This window comes from Trichomonas vaginalis, chromosome I (assembly GCF_026262505.1).
Source record: "Trichomonas vaginalis G3 chromosome I, whole genome shotgun sequence".
Lineage (NCBI taxonomy): Eukaryota > Parabasalia > Trichomonadida > Trichomonadidae > Trichomonas > Trichomonas vaginalis.
Window position 1 is genome coordinate 3,143,661 of NC_067203.1, and position 26,772 is coordinate 3,170,432.

A 26,772-nucleotide genomic window follows, 5' to 3' on the forward strand; every position below is an offset into this window, starting at 1 on the left:
GGTTGTTTTTCATTTCTTCGGGGGAGTGGTTTCCCAAACCTTTTTGTTTACGGTTATTGTAAATATTTAAAACTTGTCTCATCTTTGCCATGGAGAAGTGTCTATACTTGTCGTCATATGACATTTCATTTGCTTCACCACCTTGTGGTTGGTTTAAGTCTCTTAACATTTTTATACAACCGTCAATGACACCAAGAGCAGAATGGTTTTGGTCGACAATGAAATATTGGTTTACATTTTTTGAACGCAGATAGTTTTTTACATCATCTGATTTGAAAGAACTTTCACAGTCAGATGTCAGTTTTGTTGGATGGTATTTGTCAACGAATATTGTCAAAGCAGTTTTCACATCTAAAATATTTTTGGACCATAATGGTATGACTTCACAGTATCTTGTGTTTTGACCGACAAATATTAGCCAGTATGGTGGTCCATCTGTTCTAACTCTCGGAATGTTTTCCAAGATATCCATAAACCAAGCATTTGGTGTTGAACTAAAGATTTTTACCATGAGTGCTTTCTTTGTCGCTTTAGAAACATAGGGGTCCTTGTTTGGATTCGTCATTTTTTAACCCATAAGAAATGGGTTTATTTGGCGCATTAGCAGGAGTCGCATCTAGATTTTTACCCGCAGTGGGAACAATAGCCAGAGGTGTATTTGGAGTTGGAAGGAAGATTTTGAGTACATTAGGTATACTTAAAGAGAAAGCACAACCTATTATACAAACTGTACAGAAAGGTTGGGAGGTAGCACGAGATGCAACAAATCTTATTCCAAATCCTGAAACAAGAGGAAAAGTTCAAGGATGGATGGACAATGTAGGAAGACAAGCAGGAAACTATTATAACAAAGCAAATGACTACTATAACCAAGCAGGACCACTATATGGACCAAGGTGAAAGATTCTTTAACAGAGGATATAACCATGCACAAACAGTGGGTAAACAATAACCAACCTCAACCGCCTCAAACGTGGGGAATGTAAAGTTTTTTACTGAGATGAAATGAACAATACAGCATTGAGACAAATGGGTTCAAGATGGATTTGTCGGCTTCCAGCAGTTACACAACGTGTTTGTCAAGTTCTTCCTATACCTCAGGAAGTTTTAGACCGACTTAAAAAACCTCAACAACCAGTTGAAAACAAACCAAACTAAAATTTTTTACTGAGATGAAATGACCGAAGAAGTTGAAACGGTAGATTTGACACCACAAACAAAAAGTTCAGAACCATTGTCAAAACCTGTCAAAGAACTTACAGATGAAGAGAAAAATTCAATAATAGAAAGTGCCAGGTCTGGAAATACAAACCCTAACTACAAAGTCACTTTTCATAAAAATGGAACGGCTAGTATCTCAAAAAAGAAACAGACTCTCACAAATAAAATATTGAAGTCTGAAGGAGCTTTCGAGACAACAGATGGAAAAGTTTACTTCACTGACAACAGTTCATTATAGAACATCTCATTGACTTAGAGTCGAAATATTCTAAACTTTACAACAAACACAAAAAGTTGAAAGGAAAACAAAAACAAATGGCATATGATATTTATGAAGATGTTGACGACACAACTGTTCCTGCAAGTGAAGTAAAGTCAAAGGAACCGAAAAGTGACGAAAAACCGATAGAAGAAGAAAAACCAAAAACTGAAGATAAACCAAAACCAAAGTTTAGTTTGGAAACTAAACCAAGTCAACCTTCATTAGCTGGTATGGGTTGGCGTCAAAGACTTATGGCAGCAGGCGGTTATGTTAAGTAAAGAAAAAAATATTTTTTATTTTTATAAAAATGCCCCCATATAGAATGGATAGAAAATCTGCTAGAATAAAAGCAGAGTTGCAAAGATATGGTTGGAGAGTTTCGAAGAAGTTTAAATATAGGAAGGGAAGACCCATAAAAGTCTATGACAAATTGTCTGGTCTTCGCTACGAAATGGATTTGGAAAACAGCACGTGCAAATTATCCAAACAGACTAGAGAGGTTAGAAGAAGAACGTCTTATGGACATGCCTTTCGATGTTAGTGAACCTCAAGTTGAAGGACATGACGGCTTTGCCAGATTCTACTGGAAACATGACGAACAATTGCATCCTTTGAGAAGGAAAAAAGGTAGTGCAGAGGATGGTCATGCTCCATGGAAAGAACAAGATATGCATATGAGAAGTACCGTGAAGTTAGAAGTCAAATTACTTCTGGTCGAACCTTTACAGTAAACTTTGACGAAGGAAAGAACAAAGAAGGCTTCATGGGTGTACTTGCTGCCATACAAGACGGAATAAGAAAGGACACAATCTCAGAATGACCATAACAGATTTGGATGGTCACATTTACTATGCACATGGCAATGAACAAACAGCCGCAAAACTTCTTGACGCTTTCAAGACTACAAAGAGAGAACAAATGGTTGACTCCGACTCAGACATTTTGAATGCAATTGAAGGAATTGCAAGTGTCAAGTTCGAATGGTACCAACCTAACCCTCAAGCAGTCAGACAACATGCTGGATACTTCCCCTTCAGAAATAAGTCTGACATTGACTTGACAAGGTATGGAATTTACAATTCAATTGAAACAATTGTCAATGAACCTTGCATTCTTACATGTCTCAGGAACTCTGGTCTTGTTACAGATGAGAAAATGAAGTATCTTGAGTCATGTGTGAAGACAAGGTACATTCTCAGAGGTCAATTGGCAAAAATTGCACCTTTGGCAAATGTCAATATCCGAGTCAACATACCTACAGCTAAAGGTTCTTCACATGACGACTATGTTGTTGACTTCAAATTGCCATGGTTGAAGATTGTAATTGTCCACAACCACTTCATGTTGAACGAAAGTCTTACAAACCCATTGTTCGGAAAAGGCAAGTGCAACATTGTCAGAGCTGTAAACATTCTTTTCGAGAAAGGTTTGTTGGAACCAATTCCAGATGACAAGCTGACAGAAACTTTTGTACCAAAAGACGAAACAAACTTTTCATTGTTAGCAAGACCAAAAGTTGTTCCAGACAAAGTTCTAGTACAAAAGAAGTACACAATTCCACAAGGAGTTGGATTGTTCGGATACCAACCTGAACCAGAAGAACTTCCAATGAGGTTGCAAGAACTTCAAGATGCTATAAACAAACTTCCATTGAGACATCCAATTGACGTCAAATTGTATTGGAGAGCATCTGAGTTAGGTCAGAAGGTTTTATATGAAACAGGTTGCTTCGACGATGTTTATGAGATAACAGGAGAAGTTTCTCAGAAGATAAGAGACTCACTTGAATTTCCACAAACTGGACCAATTGGTTGCGACAAGTTCGACTCAAACGAAAAGATATACTATGTCGACCTTAACGCTGCGTACATGAGGTTTGTCCAATATATTCCGACTGGAATTCCAAACGAAGATGGTGAGTTCCCGGGAAGGAACTATACAGTTGGAAAAGTCATACAACAACTGTATGATATTAGGAAAGCTTCAAACCCCAAACTTGCAATGACACTCAAATTGCTTATGAATTCGACATGGGGATATTCCATTAAGAAACCTCAAGAGATGAAGAGTAAACATTATGAGAAGGTCGACAACTTTGTTGAAAGGTTTTCTCCTTTTGTTTTGAAGTACGAGTTCACTCAAGGTCAAAGTGGCTTAGTAACCACATTAAAATCTATTGTCGAACATTGGTCTTACCCTCAGTTCGCAAAAGCAGTCCTTGACAACTACAACAAATTCTTCTCCGAAGTCAAATCGAAAGTTGTGGTTTACTATGAGAACATTGACGCACTCATGACGAACGAAGAAGGCTATAACAAACTCATTGAAATGGGAATGGTCGGTGAAAAGATGGGCTGTTTTAAGCTAGATAAGGTATTTTCAGAAGTTCATGTCCTCTCCAAGCGTAAGTACTGGGGCATACTTGAAGACGGCACAGAAATAAAACATTGCATGAAGTAAAAAATTGCATGAAGTAAAAACGTTTTTTAAAACAATATATTTTTACATATATTAAATGCTTCAGGTTGAAAAACAAAGAACAAAAGTAGCAGATACAAAACCGTTAGACTATATCTATACAAATGCTGGTAGGACTATTTCAGATGAAGAAATTTCATCCCGAACATACAGGTTTGACTATCCAATTCGTTGGCTTCAAAGTCCTTCAGATGCAAAGGCAATAGGATTTAGAAGAGTTTTGTTTTCAAATAGAACTAACGCATTTATGTTCGCAGTATATTTTCATGGGCAGTATAAAGGTTCTGATGGTCTAATAGACAAATTTGACGAAATGAGAATCTTTACAGTTCGTTCAGACGAAAGTCTTGAGAAAACTCTAAATGACTTTCAAACTCAAATGAACAAATACTATTGGGAATTTCAAGAAAAATACGACTCTTTACTAAATGGAACATACTATCTGAAACTAGAATATGACAAGATGAACTCCACCGTTTCATTTCAAAAGATTGAAATTAACCCTCCAAGAGATACGGAGTTTTTATTTTGGGAAGTAGACAAACGTTCTTGGGCACAATTTCTTCGGTTACTAAACCAGAACGAACCATTACCACCAGATGGTCCATTTAAATTTATACTTCCACCAGCAGATTTGACAGTTTATAGAAACGTGTTTGACCCTCAAAATGTTATGTGCCATGCAAGTTTCAGTTCAAGCAACAATAGTTTTCTATGTATTGGCAAGGACTTTTATGACTTTGCTTCTAAATTCTACGAACCACCTAGTAACAGTTTCTCTGACTTTCAAGTTTGGTTCACAACAAATGGTGTGCAGCATATTCTTCCATTGTACTATGACTTTTATCTCGAATTGTCTTTCATATATAACTACGGAAAAGTGCTGAAAAAGTATTGAATGTGAAGTTTAGGTGAAGTGGTGAGATCTCACCCGTTTTTTCACCTGTTTTTTCACCCGTTGAATTTTCATGAATTTTCCCGAAATAAAAAATACTTTTAGGTGAAGTGGTGAGATCTCACCTGTTTTCTCACCTCTTTTCTCACCTGTTGAATTTTGTTGCTGAATTCGGCAAAAATATATTTTAGGGTAGATGGTTTTTAGGTGTCACCAGGTCCCTCGGTTAAACGAACTTCTCTGAAAAAATGAGACAACATGACATTTTGACAACAACACAGGAAATAAACTTCTTCGTATATGTTTTGTCATGATTTCATCGTAAATGTTTTGTCAAACATGAACGTATATGTTTTGTCATGATTTCATCGTAATGAGTGTAAAGGACCCAAAAATATATTTTAGGTGAAGAGGTGAGATCTCACCTGTTTTCTCACCTCTTTTCTACCATCGTAGAAAACACACAAAACTCTTGAATTTTGTTGTTCCCGGACCAAAAAATATATTTTAGGTGAAGAGGTGAGATCTCACCCGTTTTCTCACCTGTTTTCTCACCCGTTGAATTTTCCCGAAATAAAAAATAAAGTTAGTTTTTTTAAAAAAATATTTTTTATTTTTATTGTAAGAACATGTTAGCAACAACAGCACCAAACTCGTTAGTCATGAACCCAACTTCAATGTTAGTAGAGATGAAAAGCTTCATTCCTTCTTCATATACTTTCGAAACAGAAATCCAGAAGATAAAGCAAGAACTTCTCCAAGGAGATTTAGATTGCACTGCGAAAGATGAAACAAATGAAGAATATCTTTATGAAATGCAGGATATTATTGACCATCTACCTAAACTTCCTGAAATACAACAACAAAAGCTCACTATTCCTGAATTCGATGAAATAGAAGTCAAAGCAACTGACTCGGTAGAAATAAAGAAGTTCATACGTAAGGTTAACTATGAGTTTCTTGGATTTCATTGCAACCACAAAGTCATGGACAAAGATTGCGACATGTTATATAAGAATGTTTCTGACATATATAAATCGGAGGAGTTTAAGACCTACGACAACTTTGTTTCGTTAGTTGCTGAATGTGTATGGCAGATAAGAGATAAAGATAAAAGAGGTAAAGTATGGAACGAACAAATAAAACCAGCAACTTTTGAGTTAAAGAAAACCATTGACGCTATAGTTGTACTTGCAGGACAAATTTCAATGTACAATGCTAAAATGAACCCACAATGTTCTAAATGTAAAGCAGCAATGAGGAAATATAACTACTCCGTCAAAGAGATAGAACGTATGCGAAACGACTATGCTGACTTAAAGAAAGAAGCAGAGAAACCAGCAGAAAATAAAATGGACATGTTAGAATTTCTAAACAAAAACTATCCAACTGCTGACGATTTCCTTCTTTCAGATGTCAAGAAGAAATATAAAGATACATTCAATATTGTGAAAACTTTTGACATACTGACAGAAGAAATAGAAGCCACAAAATTGTTTAGAATTTCAAATATACATCGTACAATTCATGTAAAACGCTTATAAAAAAAAGAGGTGAGAAAAGAGGTGAGAAAACGGGTGAGATCTCACCTCTTCACCTAAAATATATTTTTGCTGAGTAAAATGACCAAATTTCATGAATTTCCTCATATGTTTGCTACCCTCGAAAAACTGAGGGAAGAGATTCCATTCGAAAACAGTGAAAAAATGACCAAATTTCATTATATAACTGTTATTTTTTGACGAAGAGAACTTTTGCACTTCGTTTAAAATACACTATTTTTGTGTTATTTTTTACGAAGAGAACTTTTGCACTTCGTCAAAAAAATCCCTGAAATCATATCTTTTATACAAAATTCAAGAGGTGAGAAAAGAGGTGAGAAAAGATGTGAGATCTCACCTCTTCACCTAAAATATATTTTTGCTGAGTAAAATGACCAAATTTCATTATATAACTGTTATTTTTTGACGAAGAGAACTTTGACACTTCGTAAAAAAAATCCCTGAAATCATATCTTTTATACAAAATTCATGAAGAATACGAGTGGGTTCAGTTTAACAAACAACTCCGTCTCATTCGTTCGGTCAAAGACGATATGTACCAAATGCAAAGTATTTTGACAGTATGTTTTGCTCCAGAAACCAAACACGCAGACGACTGGTTCAAAAACCAAAGCACACAAGAATTTTTGAGTGAAATTTCTCTAGACCGACTTTTTTCGGTCTTGCATAAAACACATGAAAACAGTGAAAAAATGACCAAATTTCATTATATAACTGTTATTTTTTGACGAAGAGAACTTTTGCACTTCGTAAAAAAAATCCCTGAAATCATATCTTTTATACAAGATAGAAAAAAACCCAGTCGCCAAAACTCATGAAAATCGTGAAAAATTGCGAGTAGGGAAAAAACCCCAGTCGCCAAAAATCCCTGAAATCGTGAAAAAATGACCAAATTTCATTATATAACTGTTATTTTTGACGAAGAGAACTTTTGCACTTCGTAAAAAAAATCCCTGAAATCATATCTTTTATACAAGATAGAAAAAATAAAGTTAGTTTTTTTTAAAAAAATATTTTTTATTTTGTATGTAAAGACAGAAAATGACAAACACTGAGTTTGAAACAGTTAGAAAGATAGACAATGACACCAAAATGGTTAGAATATGTGATTTAAACGTAAGATACTCAAAGAAATACAACAAATATTCTTTGTCAGACATTCTAACACTATCTGGAAAGAAAACATCCCACGACTGGGTTAGAACTGCTTCTACTCAGAAAATTTTGACAAGAAATCCTGAGCTTATGATATCGGTAAGATTCTATGGAACTGCAGCATATCTCATCGACAAAAGTCTTATACCAATAGTTTTGTTATGGTTAGACCCAGTTGTTGGATATAACTTCATAACATATGGTTCATTCGATACGGAACGTTGCAGTGAAGGCTTACTTTACATCGTTCAGAAACCGAAGGACTTCAACACAAAAAGATATAAGATAGGAAGGACATATAATATAACTCAAAGATATGACAGTACAGTCAATAGAGTCAAGGTTGTGTTTGTTAACGATATGAGAGCTGCTGAAACAGAACTACTTGAAAAGTTTGAGAAAATGTATGGTGCTCCCACGAAAGGTAAAGAAACGTTTGAAGTAGATGAGATAGATAAAGCTATAAAATTATTTGACGAAGTTGCTGAAAAATACATGTAAAGCGTTTATTTTTGGTCTTTTGTGAAAGTAAGAAAATAACGCTAATTTTTTATAAAATATTTTTTTTATTTTGTATGTAAAGACAGATATGTCAACAACAGAGAACACAACAACTGCTATCGTTCATGAAGATATAAATGAAGAATATGAGTACATACAGTATAACAAACAGTTACGTCTCATTCGTTCGGTCAAAGATGACATGTACCAAATGCAAAGTATTTTGAATGCTCTTCGTTCTACAAAGCAAGCATATCATTGGTTTGAAAACCAACAGACAAAAGAACTTTTAGAAGAATTTCCTCATATGTTTGCGACCCTCGGAAAACCGAGGGTCGAGATTCCGTACGAAAATCGTGAAAAATTGCCAAACGGTTTGAGAGGATATTATGTACATAGACTTTTAGTAAATGCTGTAGCAATGTGGGCTTCACCTCGTTATGCTTGTTATATTTTCATGATGTTAGATGAAATTCATAGACAAGAACGTGAAGAGATGGAAAAGAAACTTCAAGCAAAAGATGAAGTCATTGAATCCAAAGACAAAAACATACAGAAAAGAATACCACGTTCGGTACCAAAAGGAAAGGAAAAGAACTATAAGTATATGATTTATACTGAAGAGATGGAAAATGAAGAAGACAGAGATATGGTTATGTTGCATTTAGTCAGAAGAAACAACAAAAGCTTTTACGACCTTGCTAAGATTTACAAATCTGACAGAAATTGGTTCTATCGCGAAAACTTACCGATTTCAATGACCCCAAATGAAGATGTGAAACAAATAGTTCAAGATACGTTACCTCAAACACACTATGATATTAAAGGTTGTACAATACTTACCTTCAAAGAAGATTTGCCGCTACTGAAAGAAAAAATAACAGAGTATTTTGACAACTTCAAACAAGCAGAGTAAATGAACCATTTATTTTTCAAGCTTGACTTCAGATGGCTCAGGTAGCTCTATAAGGTCAATTGTCTTGTCAAATCCTTCTGGCATTCCGAGTCCTTCCTTCCGACAGGAAAAAATTTTCCTTCCAACAGGAAAAAATTTTCCTTCCAACAGGAAAAAATTTTCCTTCCAACAGGAAAAAATTTTCCTTCCAACAGGAAAAAATTTTCCTTCCGACAGGAAAAAATTTTCCTTCCAACAGGAAAAAATTTTCCTTCCAACAGGAAAAATTTTTCCAGTTGTCCGTCCGTAAACCATTCAAATTTTCGAAAATTGAGAACTTTTTGGTCGAACTTCAGAAAAAGTTTTTCCTTCCGACAGGAAAAAATTTTCCTTCCGACAGGAAAAAATTTTCCTTCCGACAGGAAAAAATTTTCCTTCCAACAGGAAAAAATTTTCCTTCCGACAGGAAGAACTCTTCCTTCCAACAGGAAAATATTTTCCTTCCGACAGGACACAAACGAATGTCCGACGTACCACCAACCGAGTCCATTCCAAAGCCAGAAGAACCGAAAGCTGCAGAACCACAACAGACTAAGACTAAACACTTACATTTTTTACGCTTGACTTTTTACAATTTGAACTTTGTTTGCGTAGATATGAATTCTGAAAGAAGTATGAGGGTCTTGTATGACTTTGTACTTCTCCCATAGTTCATGTCTGTCAAACTTACCTGCCATGGACTCTTTCATAAGTTCCATGAAATCGTCTTCGGACAATCCGGGGAAAAGTACAATGTCAGTAAGTATTCTCTTTACATCCTTACTTAAACTCTTTGCTGTCTGTACACAAATGACAACTGAAATGTTAAAGTGTCTGAGCTTCTTAAGAATTCGACACATGTCTTGTTCTCTGTTCTTTAACAAAGGATGAGAGGCGAAATCATCTAAGATAAGAAGACACCTATGAGGGTGTCTTCCAATCGTAAGATTGCAATTTCTTCGAAATGTATTCTATCTCTTTCTGTTTGTTTCTGAAGTGTTTCTTCTCTAATATTCTCTGCATTTCCTCATTTGGGTCTTTAAACTTCGAATTTATATACTCATTTATAGCATTGTACTTCAAAACCCTTCTTTGGTACTTCTTTATCCAATCTAACAACTCAGTATCCTTTATACATACTAACTTAGACTTCTTTATAATATCTTTGAACGAATTGACGGTTTGGTCAAATTGACCAGAAGTACTACAAATGACAACTAACTCATAGAATGGGTTCTTCTCATCTAGTTCTTGTTGTTGTGCAGCCATTTTAAGATAAGTGAAAGTCTTACCCGACCCAGGTGGTGCAATTAGACCTGTTATACCATTCTGAGCAAATAAGAACTTGTCATGTATGGGTTTTATCTGAGCATTTTCCAACTTCCTCTTGTTCTTATTTAAAACATTCTCAAATTTTTTGTCAATGTCAGCAAACTTTTTTTCTAACATATTTTTAGAAAAATTAAAATTTTTATCTTTTAGAAAATGTCTAGCGATTTCGCTATCTATATTCGAGACAAGCTTTTCGACAGCAAAACATCTGTCGACCATAAAATCTTACATAGTGTAAACAAGAAAGGGAATTTGTTCTAAAGTTCTGTTTCTGGGAATATGACAAGAACCATAAAACATTAAGCAGAGCAGTCTTAAAATTTGTCAATGACAGACTTGTTGACAGAGATGACACCGATTGGAAAGATGAAGTCCAACAAAAGTTCTTAGAATGCAAAGAAGACACATGCGCTGTTCTTGAAGATGAAATAGAAAACAGAATAGATGAGCTATTAAAGGACAAAGAACTTTTACATAAATATGGTTGCGCCAAATTTGACATAACTCCACCAGAAAAGAAGAAGAAGAAAAGAAAGAAAAGAAAGTAGAAGAAGAAGAAGAAAGAACCAGAACCAGTTCCAGAGAAAAAGAAATTTGACATGTAAAAATAAAATTTTATTTTTAGAACATTTCTGGGTCAATGTCAATGTTCTCTTCCTCTTTAGGAGCAAACACTGGCTTAGACTCTAAAATCTTTTTACCCAATTTACCTTGAACTTCAACTATCTTAGACTCATAATATTCATAGTCGTCTGCTTTCTTTGGTTCATAAGGTATAACAAGTTTGTATGCTTTGCCTTCTTTAAGGTTTGAGAACCTTCTGTCAAAACTTTCTTTGACTGTTAACAAACCTTCTATGTCTAAGTCTTCAAATTTCGCACCATTTTTAGTCACAATAGCAAACTTAACTGGTTCGATGTTCCAAACTTTGCTGAATGAAGACTTTTCAAAATGGTAGAAGTAAACATTCAAATATGTGAATGGGTCTAGTTCTTCTTTAAGTCCTGACATGTACTTATTTACTGAGATGAATTTCGTCATCTTTTCTATCGGATAAAAAAATTTTTTTTTTAAAATTTACTCAGAAAAATTATTTCTTTCTATATTTGCCATTCCGAACTTCGAAAAGATGTTTTATACCAGCATAGAATTTTTCTCTAGAGCTTGGTCTTATATCGTTTTCATGACAATATTTTCTATATTCTTCATATAAAGCCTTTTTTTCATACATTTCATAAGGACAATCTAACCAGAATAGCGCATATCCATTTTCGTTATCTAGGTCTCTATATGTTTCTTCTGTTTGTAGAATTTCGCTTTCTCTATTTAGTTCTATGTCTATATATTGTGGCTTAAAAAGATGTGGGCAAGAAGGGTCTGGCGCTATGTAAAAAGTTAATTTTTCTGTCATCTTTTTCTATCGGATAAAAAAATATTTTTTTTAAAATTTACTCATAAAAATTTTTCTTTGTATATACACCATTCTGTACGTCTAAAAGACTTTTGACATTTGCCAAGAATGTTCGTTTAGACGCTGTCATATAACCATATTCTTGACAATATTGTTTATACGAATCGTACAATGACCTTTCATCTAAACACTCAAAGTCAGTTTCATCTATGAACAGTTCATATACACTCTTGTTTGCTTCTAACAATGTTTGTCTCTCTTCGGTATGTGGAATTTGTCTTGGATTGAACTTAGAAATATCTAATGTCATGAAATATGAGAACAAGTGGTTGTAAAAGTCAGATGTCAAAGTTTCTGCTAAGTCGTCAAAATATTCTGTATCTTGCATATGAGAATCTGACGTTCTGACAACTACATATCTTCTGTCAGAACTTTCTAACTTCATCGGAACAGCATTGTTTGAAACCATAATGAAGTTTGCAACATTTTCACAAACTCTTTGGTCTTTATACTTTCTTTCAACAACTCCAACTTTGTCTGTTATAAGACTCTTCAAAGCATCTGAGTTCAAAACTTTTGTTGTATCTATACTTTGAAGTTCATTGCAAACTATAAGTTTCATATTCTCTATTGAGGAGTTAAACTTGCCACAGATGTTTTCTAAGTTTGTCATATTAGGGTTCGAATAACCTTCTAACAGTTTGCATAAGATATCTGTAAAGAAAGTATTCTTACCAGTTCCTTGTTTTCCAATTATAATGAGAGCAGTTTCATTTTTAGCACTTGGATGTTGTAAGATGTTTGCAAACCAACATAAGATATACTCATAAACCTTTTCGTTTCCATTGCATATAATTTCTTTGACATGGTCTAACCAAGCTTCTATAATATTTTCTTTCCATTCTACTTGTTCATATTTATATCCAGTGAAGATAGAATAGAAGTTTGGAGAAGGTGTATAAAACTTTATACCACGAACTGAAAAATCTTCTAACTTTGACAATAAGATATCCCAAGCATCTAACATCTTCATGCCAACTTGTACGACTTTTATTTTCTTAAGTTTCTGTCTACATTCTTGTTCTGAAACTATTGTTGCTCTTGGTTTGTTAAAGACTACATCCCATTCTTTCATAACATAACATTCTGGGGCAGAGTCGACATAAATGACTAAACGTTTCAAATTCTCGACTGCTTTGTTATAGTCTCGAAATGGACACATATTTCTGAATGCTTGGAAGTCATAAAAATCTGAAACATCTATTCTGTACATTTTTATAAAAATAAAAAAAAATATTATTTTTTTATTCTTGAGCTATTTGTTGCATTTGTTGTTCTTGAGCTATTTGTTGTTGAAGTTGTTCTTGTAATACAATACTTTCACCAGTTGCATCTTCCAATTCGAAACTTTCTGCCGTCATTGACAAATACATAGGACATAAAAGTTTTACAGGAACAAAGTTTGCGTCAACTAAGGTTAAGTTTATGTTTGCTAAAGTGTTTGAGTTTACTAAAGCTGAAAACTCTGCATTCGAATGAACAATAGGCAAACCAGCAGAGAATGTGTTATTTATACGCATAAGTATCTTTTGGTCATAGTAGTTTCTGTCGACATTCGAATAACACTTTGAACCTAAGTTTGAAACAATATATAAAATAGGTGTACTTAAAGTCAATGGAACAGACATTCCTTGTATGACACCTTTTCCTGTTATAGGAAACTGTTGGTAGTAAAAACCAGATATAAGTTTTGTATTATAGCTCATATTGTTTATAGTAAACTCAGTCGGACATCCAAACATAATGAAACCTGCTCTAGTTGCAGCACATGTTACACCCGTACTTAAAGTATTAAATAAGTCAACAAAACCTGTTGGTGGTATATCTGAGTAAGTATCTTCAAAGGAGTATTTTTTACCATTCACAACAATAAAATCTTCTGGTGTCAAAAGAGCAAAACAAGCTTTAGTCGTCATTGTGTTTAAGGTTAGTTTACAATATCGTCCTTGAGGACTTTGTAAGTTTGTTGTTATAGAATTATATGACTCAGGGTTTTTAGTCGTAATAGTATAAACCACTATGTCTTCTGCCATTTTACTTAGCAAATAAATTTTAATGAAATGTTGTGGTCGTCAAATATTTTTATAACGTCTGGGAAACTATATTTTAAGTTCAACGTTTCACCTCCTTTCATAACGTATATCTTGTCAATGACATTATATGAAACACCACAGCAACTAACGTCGGGTTCTATTTCTTTGATGTGTTTATATCGTCTGCCTCTGTCAAAAGTTTCAATAGTTCTTTCAAAAACTTCATGAGGTGCAATGACATATGAGTTCACTTTTACAGGGTTGTGTTCGACCAAGTTTAACATTATACTTAAAGCTTGACAAATCTTCTCCTGAGTTTGAAGTTTGTCTTTCAGTTGTTGGTAGTCGTTTCGAATATCTGCAACAGAACTTAAGTCTCTGCTAACTTCAGGGTATGTTGGTTGTTCTTTTACAGGAACTATTGTTATACCATTTTCGTCTTCGTATGGTTTCCCCACTTCAACATCTCTGTCTTTGACATTGACAACAACACTTTGACTGTTTGTTTGAGTTGGTGAATTTAACTTCACATCTGCCACCGCCATTAAACCTTTTGAAACACTTACGCTTCTATTTTTCGGAATGATCTTTTACTTAGAATAAAAAGATGGACGTATTTGAGTATCTCTTCGAATTGAAGCAGAACAAGTTTACACACACAAACAATACAAGTTCATTGACAGAATAGTCTCTTTACACAAACAATGGAAAATGTTATAGAATAGCAGTCTTTGCTGAACCAAAATATTTTCATAAAGCAAAGAAAGTTGGTATAACTGAAAATGGTGAAAGGTTCTTGAAGCAGACAAAAATATAACTTCAAAACTTACAGATATTTCTAAAGGTAAGTTTATAATACAATATTATGTCAAAACTGGCGTACTGTCAATATTTGACGGAGAGAAGTCAGTTCAAGAACAACTTACTGACCTGCTGCCAAAATCTGCTCGATGGAAGCTGTCGTTATGCCAATCTGAGGAGCCCCAGCAGGTTTCATCGAACGAATCTTCAAAAGAGCATCTTCCGTGAAAAGTGCTATTGGTTTTGTAAACTTCTTTGCTCTCAATTCATCTGGACCGTCTCTGTCACCAGTATATTGTATTTGTACAGTACCAACAGTTGAAATACCACCCATAAAGTCTTCTGAGTCAGCAAATGGAATGCCAAGCCAAAAGTTTGAACGGTCTCCATTTGTATATTGAGTTTTTTGACCTCCTGTATGAGTCCATACTTTCACATATGGCATAATAGAACTTTGCATTTCAGGGTTAATGGTTGTTGTGAAGTTGTTGTTAAAGTTCATAGCATCTAATGTCAAGTTGTATGACCTCATATCCTCAACTGTAGAATATTCTTCTCTTGGATAATATTTGCCATCTATGTTTATATGATATTTAATACCGGGGTTGTAGAAACAAGAATAGTCATTTATAGTTCGTCTGAACAGTACAAACATAGTATCTGCATGTTTCATTGCAGTTGTTAAAGCAATATCTGTTCTTGCACCTGGGTCAGCACTTTGGTTTCCAACTTCACCTGCAAAGTCTTTGACAGATATTTGGTGTATAGGGAACATAAGTGGAACTGCAATATATTTGGCAGCTAAAGCATTTGAAATATCTGGGTCCAACATATAGACTGCAAGTCTGCTTTCTATTCTCTTGCATTCAAATTTTTCGCATGTGAACTTAACTGGGTCCCAAGCAGTTCCAGCAGCATTGAAATAATAGTTTACTTCAGTGTTGAAGTTTGAGAAACCAAAGTCTAAGTCAACTTGTCTTTGCAAAAGTCACAGAACTTGGCTCCACCAGTTCCAGCTACAGTAATAGTGAATGGGTCTTGTGTTGGTGCAATGACTAAGTTATTTTTGCTTGGAGTAAGTTCGATAGAAATTTTTCCTGCCCAGTTTGGCAAGTATCTTAAAAACCTGAAGATGAGGAAAGATGACAAAGGAACTCTAAGTTTCAGTTTTACTTTAGTGGCAGCAGTTCCATCTGAACCAGAAAGGTTAACATAAACTCCTGGAACGTTAGGGTCAAGTCTTCTTATTTTCTCAATAGTTGCATACTGGTCTGTTTGTTCTCTAGCTTGTGGTTGTACTGAGTTTCTCAAAGCGAACCATTCATAGTTTGCCCATGTTACTGTTTGAACTAAGTCAGAGTTAGAATATATCTTATATCCCATGAAAACTTCTGGAGCATATTGGTATCCGACATAGAAAATTCCATTGCAACCTTTCTTGTCAGACAACTTGGCAGAAGGTTTTATTTCAATGTCTTGTTCCACGTATAAGAATGAGTTGTCAATAGAAATAATATGAAACCTGTCGCAAGCAATATCTACTGTTGTTGAAGAACCTTCTCTCAAACTCACCTACGTTTCCATAAGAAACAGCAGTTGTATATTCGTAAGTTCCAGGAACTATTTCTGACCTTCTAATGGCATTGTCGCATTCGTTATACCATTCGGAAACGTTTCCGTTCATGGCATCCAAAACTGTTTGGCGTTATATTCTGAGCGGCGTACATTTCATATGGGTAAAAATATAGAATAGTTGGATTTATATGTCATAATAGAACCCACGTGGACCAAGCTTTACTTTCTTCCTGGCTGAGTTTTTAACTCTTCTTTTTCCTTCATTGCCACTACTTTCACTAGATGAAGTTACTTCTTCACTATTTTCACTTTGTTCTACTCTTCTTCTTTTTTGGTAACTTGCCCTCTGCTTCAAGTTGTTGCATCTTTGCCTCATGTTCACCTAGTATGTTGTAAATTTCCCATGTCCTTTTTGCCTTTGGGCTCTGGTCGCCCATCTCAGGTAACCTATATCCTAGAAAGAGTTTGTCATAGTTTGTATTTGAGTCTTCGCGTATTGTTTGCATGACTCTTTCCTGAGTTTCCGGTTCAAGCTCTTCAAACAGAGCTTGTCCATATGGAATATGCTCGTTTCCAAATATATGTTTTTTGTAGCCATTCTGGTTTTCTTTCCATGTTACCAACAATATCTTTTGTGAATGGGAAAGCTTTTACCCAATGTTTCAGGCTTGCGTCATTTATTTCTGTAGTTGGTTTTATTTTGTCAAGGAACATGTTTTTCAATACTAACATTTCATTTGGTACTGTCCATTTGAGTTTTCTAAATATTCATCCCTTCTCGGTTCATTGTCTGCAAAGTAAGTTTTTATGACATTTTGTAAACTTTCGTTTGCAAGGTCATGTACAATAGGTTCTCTTCCTTCTGTCTCCCTAACTTTCTTTCTAAACTCTTCACCAAATATACCATCTTATGGTTCTGTGTAGTTCTTTTTGAGATAAATGTTCTAGAACGTCAGGTGTTATATTTCCATCAGCCATGTTCATTTCATACTGGTCCAAAAATCTGCATCTTTCATATCTTTCAATGGCATTAAAGCCGCGCTGAAAAGACCAGCTAATCTGGTTCACCATTCACTTCCATTGCGTCTACAACTTCTTGGAATTGTGGTTGTAAGTTTATGAACCACCTATCCGGATTTGCTTTATGACCCCATCTCATTGTAGTTCCATAGTCTGCAGAAACAAAAGTAGGTTTGTTTCCATATTGGTTAGGTTCTGAATGAACTTTAAACAATGTTTCATTTCTATATGTTTTGTTGAAATTTAACCTTTTATTTTCACCGAGTTCAGCCAAAGATTGAACGTTATATGGTCGTAAGTAAAAAGGGTTATTGTATTTGCGTACATTTTCTTTCAGTACTTCCATTCTATGCTGAAATATTTTCATCTGGTGTTGGAGTCTTTTGTATGTCGGCAAACATTTTTCGATATTCTTCTACTATGTCAGCCGAATTTTTCTTAGACTCTTGGAAAGATTCCATATTCACCTCATACTCTTGTTGAGGGTCAAGATTTTTCGGCTGTTCCAAATCTTCATCTAGTTCTGTGAAGTTAGTTTCCAAAGGAGGACTTGTTTGTTTCCTTCAGGCTCTTCTAGCTGTTGTTGCTGAACTATTTCTTCCATGTCTGGTTGTATCTGAACTTCTTCCTGTGGAGTTTCTTGTACCTCATCTGCTGGCATTTCATATATTCCGAGACCGTTTTTAACAAGTTCCCTATCTAAGTCATCCGGACTCATAAACCTTTCTTCTTTCGTTCCGTCTCTATTTTTTACGCGTTTCATGAAGAGAGTTGAATTGTCATTTAGCTCTGACACCAAATATCTCGGAGTAAATTCAGTCATGTCATTTGGATGATATGCTATTAAATCATATCCCTTAGCGAGCTTGTATTTTCCAGGTTTGAAATTATATCCCATTTGGTGCTGAGCCATAAAGCTAAATAGGTTCGGGTCAGTATTTCCTTCCTTGAACTTTCTAATAGCTTCTTTATATCTGTCACTAAAGTCAAGAGTAGCTGGGTAATCATAGTCTTCCTTAAGCATTTTTAAGAATTCTTGGTTTCCTTGTTCTCTACTTCTTTTATGTCCTTGCTCTGTTGTGGTTGTTGTTGTGCAGGATTTTGAACTGTTGGTTGCTGTGCTGGTTGTTGTTGCTGTGCAGGGTTTTGAACTGTTGGTTGTGCAGGTTTTGAACTGTTGGTTGTTGTGCAGGGTTTTGAACTGTTGGTTGCTGTGCTGGTTGTGGTGCATGCCTGTGTCTGTGTCCATGTGACGATGTAAATGTTTTAGGTAGTCCTGGTGCAGGTGCTTCTCTTGGAGGGTTTTGGTGGTATATAAGTTCCACCAGCTGGCACATATGTTCCATCTGCAGCATAATGTCCTACCTGACTTTTCGTTTTTAAGAAAGCATTTACTAGGTCTGTTTTGGTCTGTTGTAACTCTTTTTCTTGACTTTCCACAACAGTTGCTCTAACGTGTTTGACCCTCAAAATGTTATGTGCCATGCAAGTTTCAGTTCAAGCAACAATAGTTTTCTATGTATTGGCAAGGACTTTTATGACTTTGCTTCTAAATTCTACGAACCACCTAGTAACAGTTTCTCTGACTTTCAAGTTTGGTTCACAACAAATGGTGTGCAGCATATTCTTCCATTGTACTATGACTTTTATCTCGAATTGTCTTTCATATATAACTACGGAAAAGTGCTGAAAAAGTATTGAATGTGAAGTTTAGGTGAAGTGGTGAGATCTCACCTGTTTTTTCACCTGTTTTTTCACCCGTTGAATTTTCATGAATTTTCCCGAAATAAAAAATACTTTTAGGTGAAGTGGTGAGATCTCACCTGTTTTCTCACCTCTTTTCTCACCTCATGAATTTTCATGAATTTTGTGCTGAAAACATAGCACAAAAATACTTTTAGGTGAAGTGGTGAGATCTCACCTGTTTTCTCACCTGTTTTCTCACCTGTTGAATTTTGTTGCTGAATTCGGCAAAAATATATTTTAGGGTAGATGGTTTTTAGGTGTCACCAGGTCCCTCGGTTAAACGAACTTCTCTGAAAAAATGAGACAACATGACATTTTGACAACAACACAGGAAATAAACTTCTTCGTATATGTTTTGTCATGATTTCATCGTAAATGTTTTGTCAAACATGAACGTATATGTTTTGTCATGATTTCATCGTAATGAGTGTAAAGGACCCAAAAATATATTTTAGGTGAAGAGGTGAGATCTCACCTGTTTTCTCACCTGTTTTCTCACCTCTTTTCTACCATCGTAGAAAACACACAAAACTCTTGAATTTTGTTGTTCCCGGACCAAAAAATATATTTTAGGTGAAGAGGTGAGATCTCACCCGTTTTCTCACCTGTTTTCTCACCTCTTTTCTCACCCGTTGAATTTTCCCGAAATAAAAAATAAAGTTAGTTTTTTTAAAAAAATATTTTTTATTTTTATTGTAAGAACATGTTAGCAACAACAGCACCAAACTCGTTAGTCATGAACCCAACTTCAATGTTAGTAGAGATGAAAAGCTTCATTCCTTCTTCATATACTTTCGAAACAGAAATCCAGAAGATAAAGCAGGAACTTCTCCAAGGAGATTTAGATTGCACTGCGAAAGATGAAACAAATGAAGAATATCTTTATGAAATGCAGGATATTATTGACCATCTACCTAAACTTCCTGAAATACAACAACAAAAGCTCACTATTCCAGAATTTGAAGAAATAGAAGTCAAAGCAACTGACTCAGTTGAAATAAAGAAGTTCATACGTAAGGTTAACTATGAGTTTCTTGGATTTCATTGCAACCACAAAGTCATGGACAAAGATTGCGACATGTTATATAAGAATGTTTCTGACATAAGTTAGTATCCCTAAGTCGTGTATGGTGGCACTGCGTTCCACCTTACCCAATACTTGTGAATTTGACACTTTACAAAACCGTTAACGTATATTTTACAACACAAACGACAATACTAACTTAACCTTAAATATTTACAAAGCCGCCAACCACTTCACTTCACTAACGTTTTCACAAACGACTTCACTAATGTAAAAAATAAACGTTCTCACTTACAAAAGTATTGCAACTCCTCCCATTGCTGTGCTTCACATAACAGCTCATAATCTTCTGACTCACTTTCTTCTTCATATAGGTCAAAGTCACTGTCAAAATAAATGTTAGTAAGTTTTGACAAAGCTAATGAAACACGTTAGTTAGTATCCCTATCTTGGGTATGGTGGCACTGCGTTCCACCTTACCCAATACTTGTGAATTTGACACTTTACGAAACTGGTAACGTATATTTTACAACACAAACACAAACACCAACTTAACCTTAAATATTTACAAAACTATCTGACACATAAACGACTTCACTAACGAACTCACTAACGAATTCACTACCGTCCTCACTAAATAAAAAATAACCTTATTTTTATTTTTTTTAAATTTTTTATTTCATTACAAAGACATGTCCGACTACATTTACTATGACTCTTTCCCAGAACGTTTCCGTGAACTATTCAAAACTCAAGTAAAACTGAGAAACATGCATTTTAACAAAGACAGACCCATTGACGATGAAAGAAACCCTGAATATATTACAATCCCTTATGACGCAAAGTTCATTGCATACATTCCTTATGGTCGCAGAGGAACGAAAACTATTTCAACAAAGAATAAAAATTATTTCTGGAGCGATGAAGAAAATTGCCTTATCTACATAAATGCATACTTAAATAAAGCTACATATTGTACAAAAGAAGGTTGGACTGGATTTGAGCTCTACATATACGACGACGATGGAAACAGACGCTGTGTATACCCATACGATAATATGTACCATTGTTTTCATCAAGCATTAAACGAATACATAGTCAGTAAGGGTCTCATTCCTGTTGAGTAGATATGTTATATTTTTGTTCTGTCATTTATATAAAAATAAACTTAAAAATTAATGATATCACCACCCTCACACGTATGAAAACATCCATTTAAATTTAGGTGAAGTGGTGAGATCTCACCTCTTTTTTCACCTGTTTTTTCACCCTGTTGAATTCATTGCTTTATAACTCTCTTCCTTGGTTTCTTTTTAGTTGCTTTCTTCACGTCTGTCTCCAACTTGACTGTCTTTCTTCTTCGTCCGTAATGATACCAGTTACTTCCACCAGTCAATGGGTCAAATGGTCTTTCGTAAGGGTTTCCATACATTCCATAGGGACCATACGGAAGAACTACTGGTGGAGAAGAAACATTTTCTTTAGTTCCATCGAATATATTTAAATGCATTGTTTCACCTTTCATCTGGTCATTAAAGTCTTTTGCGTGTTTTGCAAACTCATCGTCCTTTCCTAAAGCATTTTCTGACTCAGTCGCAACCAAATTGGATGCTTTATTTATGAGCCCTATTTTATTTAATCTTAACTTCTTTGCAACCCAGCCTCCAATCTTCCTTTATTTGCATCTAATGTCTTCGAAACCCTTCCTCCACTCATTTTATTTACTGCTGCGTCATAAGCTCCAAGTGCTTTTGCTCCAAATGCTAATGCTTTTGTTCCCATTGCGCCTAAAGCTGCCCAAACTACCATTTACCCATATTAAAATCATCTCTCTTCAATATTATCTCATAAAAGTTCTCGTTACTGGAGAAAGTCAATGAAACATAAGCGTTCTCACGGGCTTCGCCCTCACCGCTTTGCGGTCTATCTAACTTATTTCTTATATCATCTATACGCTTCAAAATGTCTGAACAATTGCTAACATCTTCTACAACAGTTATTTCATCATGAATGACCTTCAAGAACAAGCTCATTTAATATGCTATTAAAATCATCTCAATAATGAGTCCATCCTTTCCATCTTTAGGTAGCACAACATCTTTCATTGAAGAAGGTTCGACAAGTCTTATGTTAAACTTACTGACAAAGTTTGTTATACTATAATGCTTCGGCGGCGAATACATGTAGTTTGAAAGACATAATATAGATTCTTCAGCAAATTCACTTATACTGGATTTTATAACAATGTTCTCACGAGACCAAATACCACCAATTGACAATCTTGTAAGCAATCCTGCTGAACCTTCTACTGTAAACGTCGATGGTAACATTCCACGAAGGTCATCTATTGACATCGTTGAGTCACTGTATTTAAATATTTTCTTAAAGCAATCGTCATTATCTAACCATGCAATAGCTTTGAAGTTTTCATTCGAATATACATCTGCTTCATTAAATGTAAATCCTGACTTCTTTGCAGAGACGACTTTAAAATCTATTGAGTTTGTTTCAAAATTATATGCTATGGTAACTTCTGAAGGTAATGGATGTCCTTCCGCAGTAAGTTGTTCTCTCACTACCGTTTGAAGCTTTGTATTAAAAACTTTCATGTCATCTCCTGTATCTAAGTTCACATACACAAACAGGAAAACTATCTTGCTTCTTTGTTTCATCATTATAATCTCAAAACATTAAAGTTCTTCAATAATATTTTCTCCTGCTGGAATACTTCTAACTTGTCTTATTTCAATAGCTTTCTCACCTCCTACATACTCTACCCAGTGTCTTGGATATTCATAAGTATACTGACTTTCTTGAATTTTGGTTGGTTTCATCATAACATGTTCATAGTATATCTTTATACTCTTGTCAGTTAGACTCGGTGCTATGTTCTGAATATTTCTGACTTGCATTTTTAATGGAGATAAATGAAGCATTTAATACATGACGTAGATGAAGACATGAATGAAACTACAGACAAACTTAACTCTTCTCTTATTCTTCCTTTCAGCAAAGATTATGAGTTCTGTTCAAATGGTGTGTATTTCTATTGTGGAAAGATGGGTTCAGGTAAGACATTCAACTCATTCGTCATATACTCATAACAGAGCGTTTAGGAAACGACTCTTACTATGACCAAATCATTATATCAGCAACTTCAGACTCTATGGACTCAACAGCGAAAACATTCATGAGTAAAGTTCAAGCATCTGTCGTTAAAGTTCCAGACAGTGAACTCATTGAATTTCTTCAACGTTACATTCGACGTAAGAGAAAATATTATGCCATCGTTGAATTTATACAGTCAGGAATGCAAAAGACTTCAGAAGAGATGGAAAGAATTATTGACAAAACACCACTTACGTCAGTACTCAGAAGTTTACGATATGAAACGACTGACAAACTACATTCTGTCAAAACTTTCAAAATACCCCTTCAAAAAGTATCCTTCAAATACTCTGCTCGTTTGTGACGACTTCGCCGGAAAAGGTTTAGTGTCAAATTGACTCATTTAACAATCATAACTAAAGTCAGACATTACCATTTAACTGTAGCAATACTTATGCAAACATGGCTTTCCTTGCTTTAAAACATAAAACGTCTCATAACTGACTTCGTTATCTTTCAAGGTTTCTCACGTTATGATATTGAACTCATTTGGAAAACAGTCAGGTATAACATTACCTTTTGAAGAAATTTGGGAAGCATATAAGTCTCTCATCTCTCCTCGTTCATACCTTGAGATTCATATCATGACTAATACCATTAAAGTCAAAAATATTCCATGGGAACGACCACACATTGTTTTAAAGTTTAACCTTCAATGACTGATGGTAAACAAATTCCATGCATCTCTGTCGCCATTTCTGTTAATATTTTTGCTGTCATTCATATCATCCACTTCTCCATCTGTTAACTTTTGAGGATATGCGTTAGAATAGCTGTTCTTAAATGAAGGCTTTTCACCTTTGAGAGCATAAACTCTATAACTTTCTGCATACTTTATGTTTGAACCTCCTGAGCCATCATTGACATAAATTTTATAGGCTTCCACCCTTTGTTCATGTTCCTGCTTCTTCCCTTAGCTCTTTTGTTCAGTAGTTCTACATCTTTATACACAGCACCTGTCTCAGTGAATTCAACAATATTTTCATTCGTTAGCTTTACATTCAAACCCTTGTCGAGTATATTGTTCATTTCATACATATAAAAGGTTTTTATTCTATATGAAATGAGAAGCAAATCCATCTTAGCTGGTGCCGTTAATGTTCCAATTGAACCAACATCAAATGTTGACTCACGAACGACAAACAATATTGTCATAAAGAACTATAGTTCAGAGTGTTTGAAAGAGCCAGAACCAGAGCTGAAATCCGTGAATTTAAACACAGCTTCAAACGCTAACGCTACATCAGATGTTAAGTTAGAGTATCCACCACTGGACCAAATTCTTTCAAGAGAAGCCAACGACAACCCTTACACAAATGTTCAAACAAATCCTTCAGATAACGTAGACCATTACCTTCTTCAGTTATACCAAACTATCTTACTCAAAGACGATAAGAAGCTTTTGATAAATCTTATAAGTAAGAACCAAATAATTCTAACAAAGGAGGACCTTGAAAATGTTATCTCACGAATAACAGGGAAACAATGTGTCATTGACTATCTCGACCCTGAAATCGAATGCTGTGGTCAAACGCCACCATTCATGAAAATAGGTAACATCCGCATCATTGAAATACCAGGTACTCCAGGAGTTGAGTTTAAGTATAAATATTCGAACGAGTATACAAAACTTTCAACAGAATATAAACTTTGCTTGAAATATGTTTTAGTAAAATTAAAGCAATTTGTAATATCTATCCAAAACTTCTTCAACAGTATCGAACTCATCTTCATAATGCAAACCTAATCTTATTGACTTGGTGCAGTTTTCACTAACACAATATTTTTCTGTTCTCTTGACTGACATAACTAATTCATTTGTTTCATCAAACAGCAACAACCAAAGTTCATGACCTAATACATAACATTCATACTTTATATTTTTAGCTCTGAGTTCTCTTGTAAGCTGTTGCATTTAATATTTTCTAAAAAGTCAACTTCAACAGTCATTCGCACTGGTGCCTTCAGTTCTACAGGCTCGCCCTGAAAGTCAACTAGTCTGAATTGCATGTCTTTCAAATTATGAGGACTAATGCGAACCCATTTACCTAAATGAGTTGCTATGACAGGAACGTTTGGAATGAACATTGAATTGACTGCATAACAGAAGATTTATATTCTACTGAACCTTTACTATTAACTCCTGAAATGCCTGTGACATTAGCTATTTTAGACTCAATGTACAAACAATTACCATAACATACGTATGGAACAGATTTCATCTCATCGTTTGTCAACACTTTTCAAAGGAAATGTCATATGGTATGCTCCCAAAAGAAGTTGTACTCTATGACTCATTCGTGTTATCTTGAACTCTTTCTTGCTACTGAACTTCAATGTTCCCTCAGAAGAGAGTTCGACATCTATGTTGTTAATAGTTTCTTCATTTATGAGAGTATCTATGACTCCAGCAATTTTATCTATTCTATACTCTGCTCTGTTAGGAAATGTTATAAAACTTCTTTTGTCATCTATTTCAATCTCTATGAAATCTGTTTCATCTGTTATGACAAAAGTTGCGATAGTATTGAAGTCAACAACTCTGAAAGCAAGTGCTTCATTCTGAAGACCTAAGTTTGTTTGTAGCTTTACTGTCCCGTATTCGTTTGGGTCTGTACTTTGCAAATAGAACAACATTTTATTCTCATTAAATATGACTATTGCTGCATATGCGTATGAAACAAATGAAGCAAGAAGAGCACATGAACTAGTAAACGAAAACTCAACTTTAACCATTGAAGGCAATGATTTAGTCATTGACGATGGAAAAACTAAAAAAGTCATTGATTTCGATACTTTTAACACTTATGACCCATTCATTACAATAAGTAAAGTTCCTATCATAAATGATGGAACGGTGCAATATATAAATTCTACAGTAGATGCCTCATTAGTGAAAGTACTGAATGTTCTCATTGAATTGTTAAAGAGCTTTCGATTTGACGACAACATTAAATGCCTAAAGAATTTAGTCATGAATGAGAAACAAATTCTCGGCGTTGCTGGTAGCAGTAATGATGTACACCTTATGACATTAGAATATTATAACGAACATAAAGATGAACTGAAAGGAGAGAAGGGTGACACTGGACCACAAGGACCACAAGGAATACAAGGAATACAAGGAATACAAGGAATACAAGGACCTCAAGGCGAAAACGGTTTGGATGGAAAGGATGGAAAGGATGGAAAAACTGCTAAATCATGGATATGGGACCTTATAAATACTGGTTTAACAGCTGCTTCATATGGAGTTCTTCAATACCAAATCGGAAAGATATGGCAGTACTTGGTGAAGAAGCTTTAGATGACGTTAAAAATGCTTTGAACTTCATTTCAAATGGTTCGGATACTATTAAAACTTTATCTGGTTGGATGCAAGAAACAAGGAGTCAAATAGATACTGTAAGACGTATAGCAAACAATGCACGTACGGGATTGGATACTTTACGAAAAGCACAAAATACACTAAAGGAAGCAAATGATATTCTTGGCTCAGTATCAGACATGCATGAAGATTGGCTTAAAGGTATTGACAAATCTTTAAAAAATCACAGTCAGTCTATTGCTGACTACAAGAAAAGTATAGATTTT

The 26,772-nt window shown here is 34.9% G+C and overlaps 12 protein-coding genes and 5 pseudogenes across 17 annotated transcripts, besides 3 other annotated features; 9 read left to right on the top strand and 8 right to left on the bottom strand.

Moving 5' to 3' along the window:
• Window positions 1–15,480: part of a mobile genetic element that runs on past the window's edge.
• Window positions 13–565, bottom strand: TVAGG3_0919920 (uncharacterized protein; the record flags this gene model as incomplete). Its single annotated transcript, XM_051252193.1, has 1 exon — window positions 13–565. A coding segment is annotated over one exon (553 nt), but the record flags the coding sequence as incomplete, so codon positions are not given.
• TVAGG3_0919930 lies at window positions 1,178–1,761 on the top strand (annotated as a pseudogene). Its single transcript has one exon. A coding segment is annotated over exon 1 (584 nt).
• On the top strand, window positions 2,825–3,640 carry TVAGG3_0919940 (DNA/RNA polymerases family; the record flags this gene model as incomplete). The annotated part of the gene is made up of 1 exon (XM_051252194.1): window positions 2,825–3,640. A coding segment is annotated over one exon (816 nt), but the record flags the coding sequence as incomplete, so codon positions are not given.
• TVAGG3_0919950 (uncharacterized protein) lies at window positions 4,209–4,859 on the top strand (the record flags this gene model as incomplete). Its single annotated transcript, XM_051252195.1, has 1 exon — window positions 4,209–4,859. The coding sequence occupies one exon, from the start codon at window positions 4,209–4,211 to the stop codon at window positions 4,857–4,859; it is 651 nt and encodes a 216-aa protein (XP_051077769.1).
• On the top strand, window positions 5,486–6,400 carry TVAGG3_0919960 (organellar and viral DNA polymerase type B; the record flags this gene model as incomplete). Its single annotated transcript, XM_051252196.1, has 1 exon — window positions 5,486–6,400. One exon carries the CDS (start codon window positions 5,486–5,488, stop codon window positions 6,398–6,400), a length of 915 nt encoding a protein of 304 aa, XP_051077770.1.
• On the top strand, window positions 7,705–8,074 carry TVAGG3_0919970 (annotated as a pseudogene). The gene has a single exon. A coding segment is annotated over exon 1 (370 nt).
• On the top strand, window positions 8,163–8,643 carry TVAGG3_0919980 (KilA, N-terminal/APSES-type HTH, DNA-binding family; the record flags this gene model as incomplete). The annotated part of the gene is made up of 1 exon (XM_051252197.1): window positions 8,163–8,643. A coding segment is annotated over one exon (481 nt), but the record flags the coding sequence as incomplete, so codon positions are not given.
• On the bottom strand, window positions 9,584–10,031 carry TVAGG3_0919990 (annotated as a pseudogene). Its single transcript has one exon. A coding segment is annotated over exon 1 (448 nt).
• Window positions 10,129–10,457, bottom strand: TVAGG3_0920000 (P-loop containing nucleoside triphosphate hydrolases family; the record flags this gene model as incomplete). The annotated part of the gene is made up of 1 exon (XM_051252198.1): window positions 10,129–10,457. A coding segment is annotated over one exon (329 nt), but the record flags the coding sequence as incomplete, so codon positions are not given.
• Window positions 10,962–11,381, bottom strand: TVAGG3_0920010 (protein of unknown function, DUF4108 family; the record flags this gene model as incomplete). Its single annotated transcript, XM_051252199.1, has 1 exon — window positions 10,962–11,381. The coding sequence occupies one exon, from the start codon at window positions 11,379–11,381 to the stop codon at window positions 10,962–10,964; it is 420 nt and encodes a 139-aa protein (XP_051077773.1).
• Window positions 11,789–12,373, bottom strand: TVAGG3_0920020 (Poxvirus D5 protein-like family; the record flags this gene model as incomplete). The annotated part of the gene is made up of 1 exon (XM_051252200.1): window positions 11,789–12,373. One exon carries the CDS (start codon window positions 12,371–12,373, stop codon window positions 11,789–11,791), a length of 585 nt encoding a protein of 194 aa, XP_051077774.1.
• Window positions 12,486–13,024, bottom strand: TVAGG3_0920030 (uncharacterized protein; the record flags this gene model as incomplete). The annotated part of the gene is made up of 1 exon (XM_051252201.1): window positions 12,486–13,024. A coding segment is annotated over one exon (539 nt), but the record flags the coding sequence as incomplete, so codon positions are not given.
• On the bottom strand, window positions 13,056–13,439 carry TVAGG3_0920040 (uncharacterized protein; the record flags this gene model as incomplete). The annotated part of the gene is made up of 1 exon (XM_051252202.1): window positions 13,056–13,439. One exon carries the CDS (start codon window positions 13,437–13,439, stop codon window positions 13,056–13,058), a length of 384 nt encoding a protein of 127 aa, XP_051077776.1.
• TVAGG3_0920050 (protein of unknown function, DUF4106 family) lies at window positions 14,767–15,177 on the bottom strand (the record flags this gene model as incomplete). The annotated part of the gene is made up of 1 exon (XM_051252203.1): window positions 14,767–15,177. One exon carries the CDS (start codon window positions 15,175–15,177, stop codon window positions 14,767–14,769), a length of 411 nt encoding a protein of 136 aa, XP_051077777.1.
• A 3,633-nt stretch (window positions 15,481–19,113) lies between the features above and the next one.
• Window positions 19,114–26,772: part of a mobile genetic element that runs on past the window's edge.
• Window positions 20,444–26,772: part of a mobile genetic element that runs on past the window's edge.
• On the top strand, window positions 20,703–21,137 carry TVAGG3_0920080 (uncharacterized protein; the record flags this gene model as incomplete). The annotated part of the gene is made up of 1 exon (XM_051252204.1): window positions 20,703–21,137. One exon carries the CDS (start codon window positions 20,703–20,705, stop codon window positions 21,135–21,137), a length of 435 nt encoding a protein of 144 aa, XP_051077778.1.
• On the top strand, window positions 22,971–23,327 carry TVAGG3_0920090 (annotated as a pseudogene). The gene has a single exon. A coding segment is annotated over exon 1 (357 nt).
• Window positions 25,832–26,569, top strand: TVAGG3_0920100 (annotated as a pseudogene). Its single transcript has one exon. A coding segment is annotated over exon 1 (738 nt).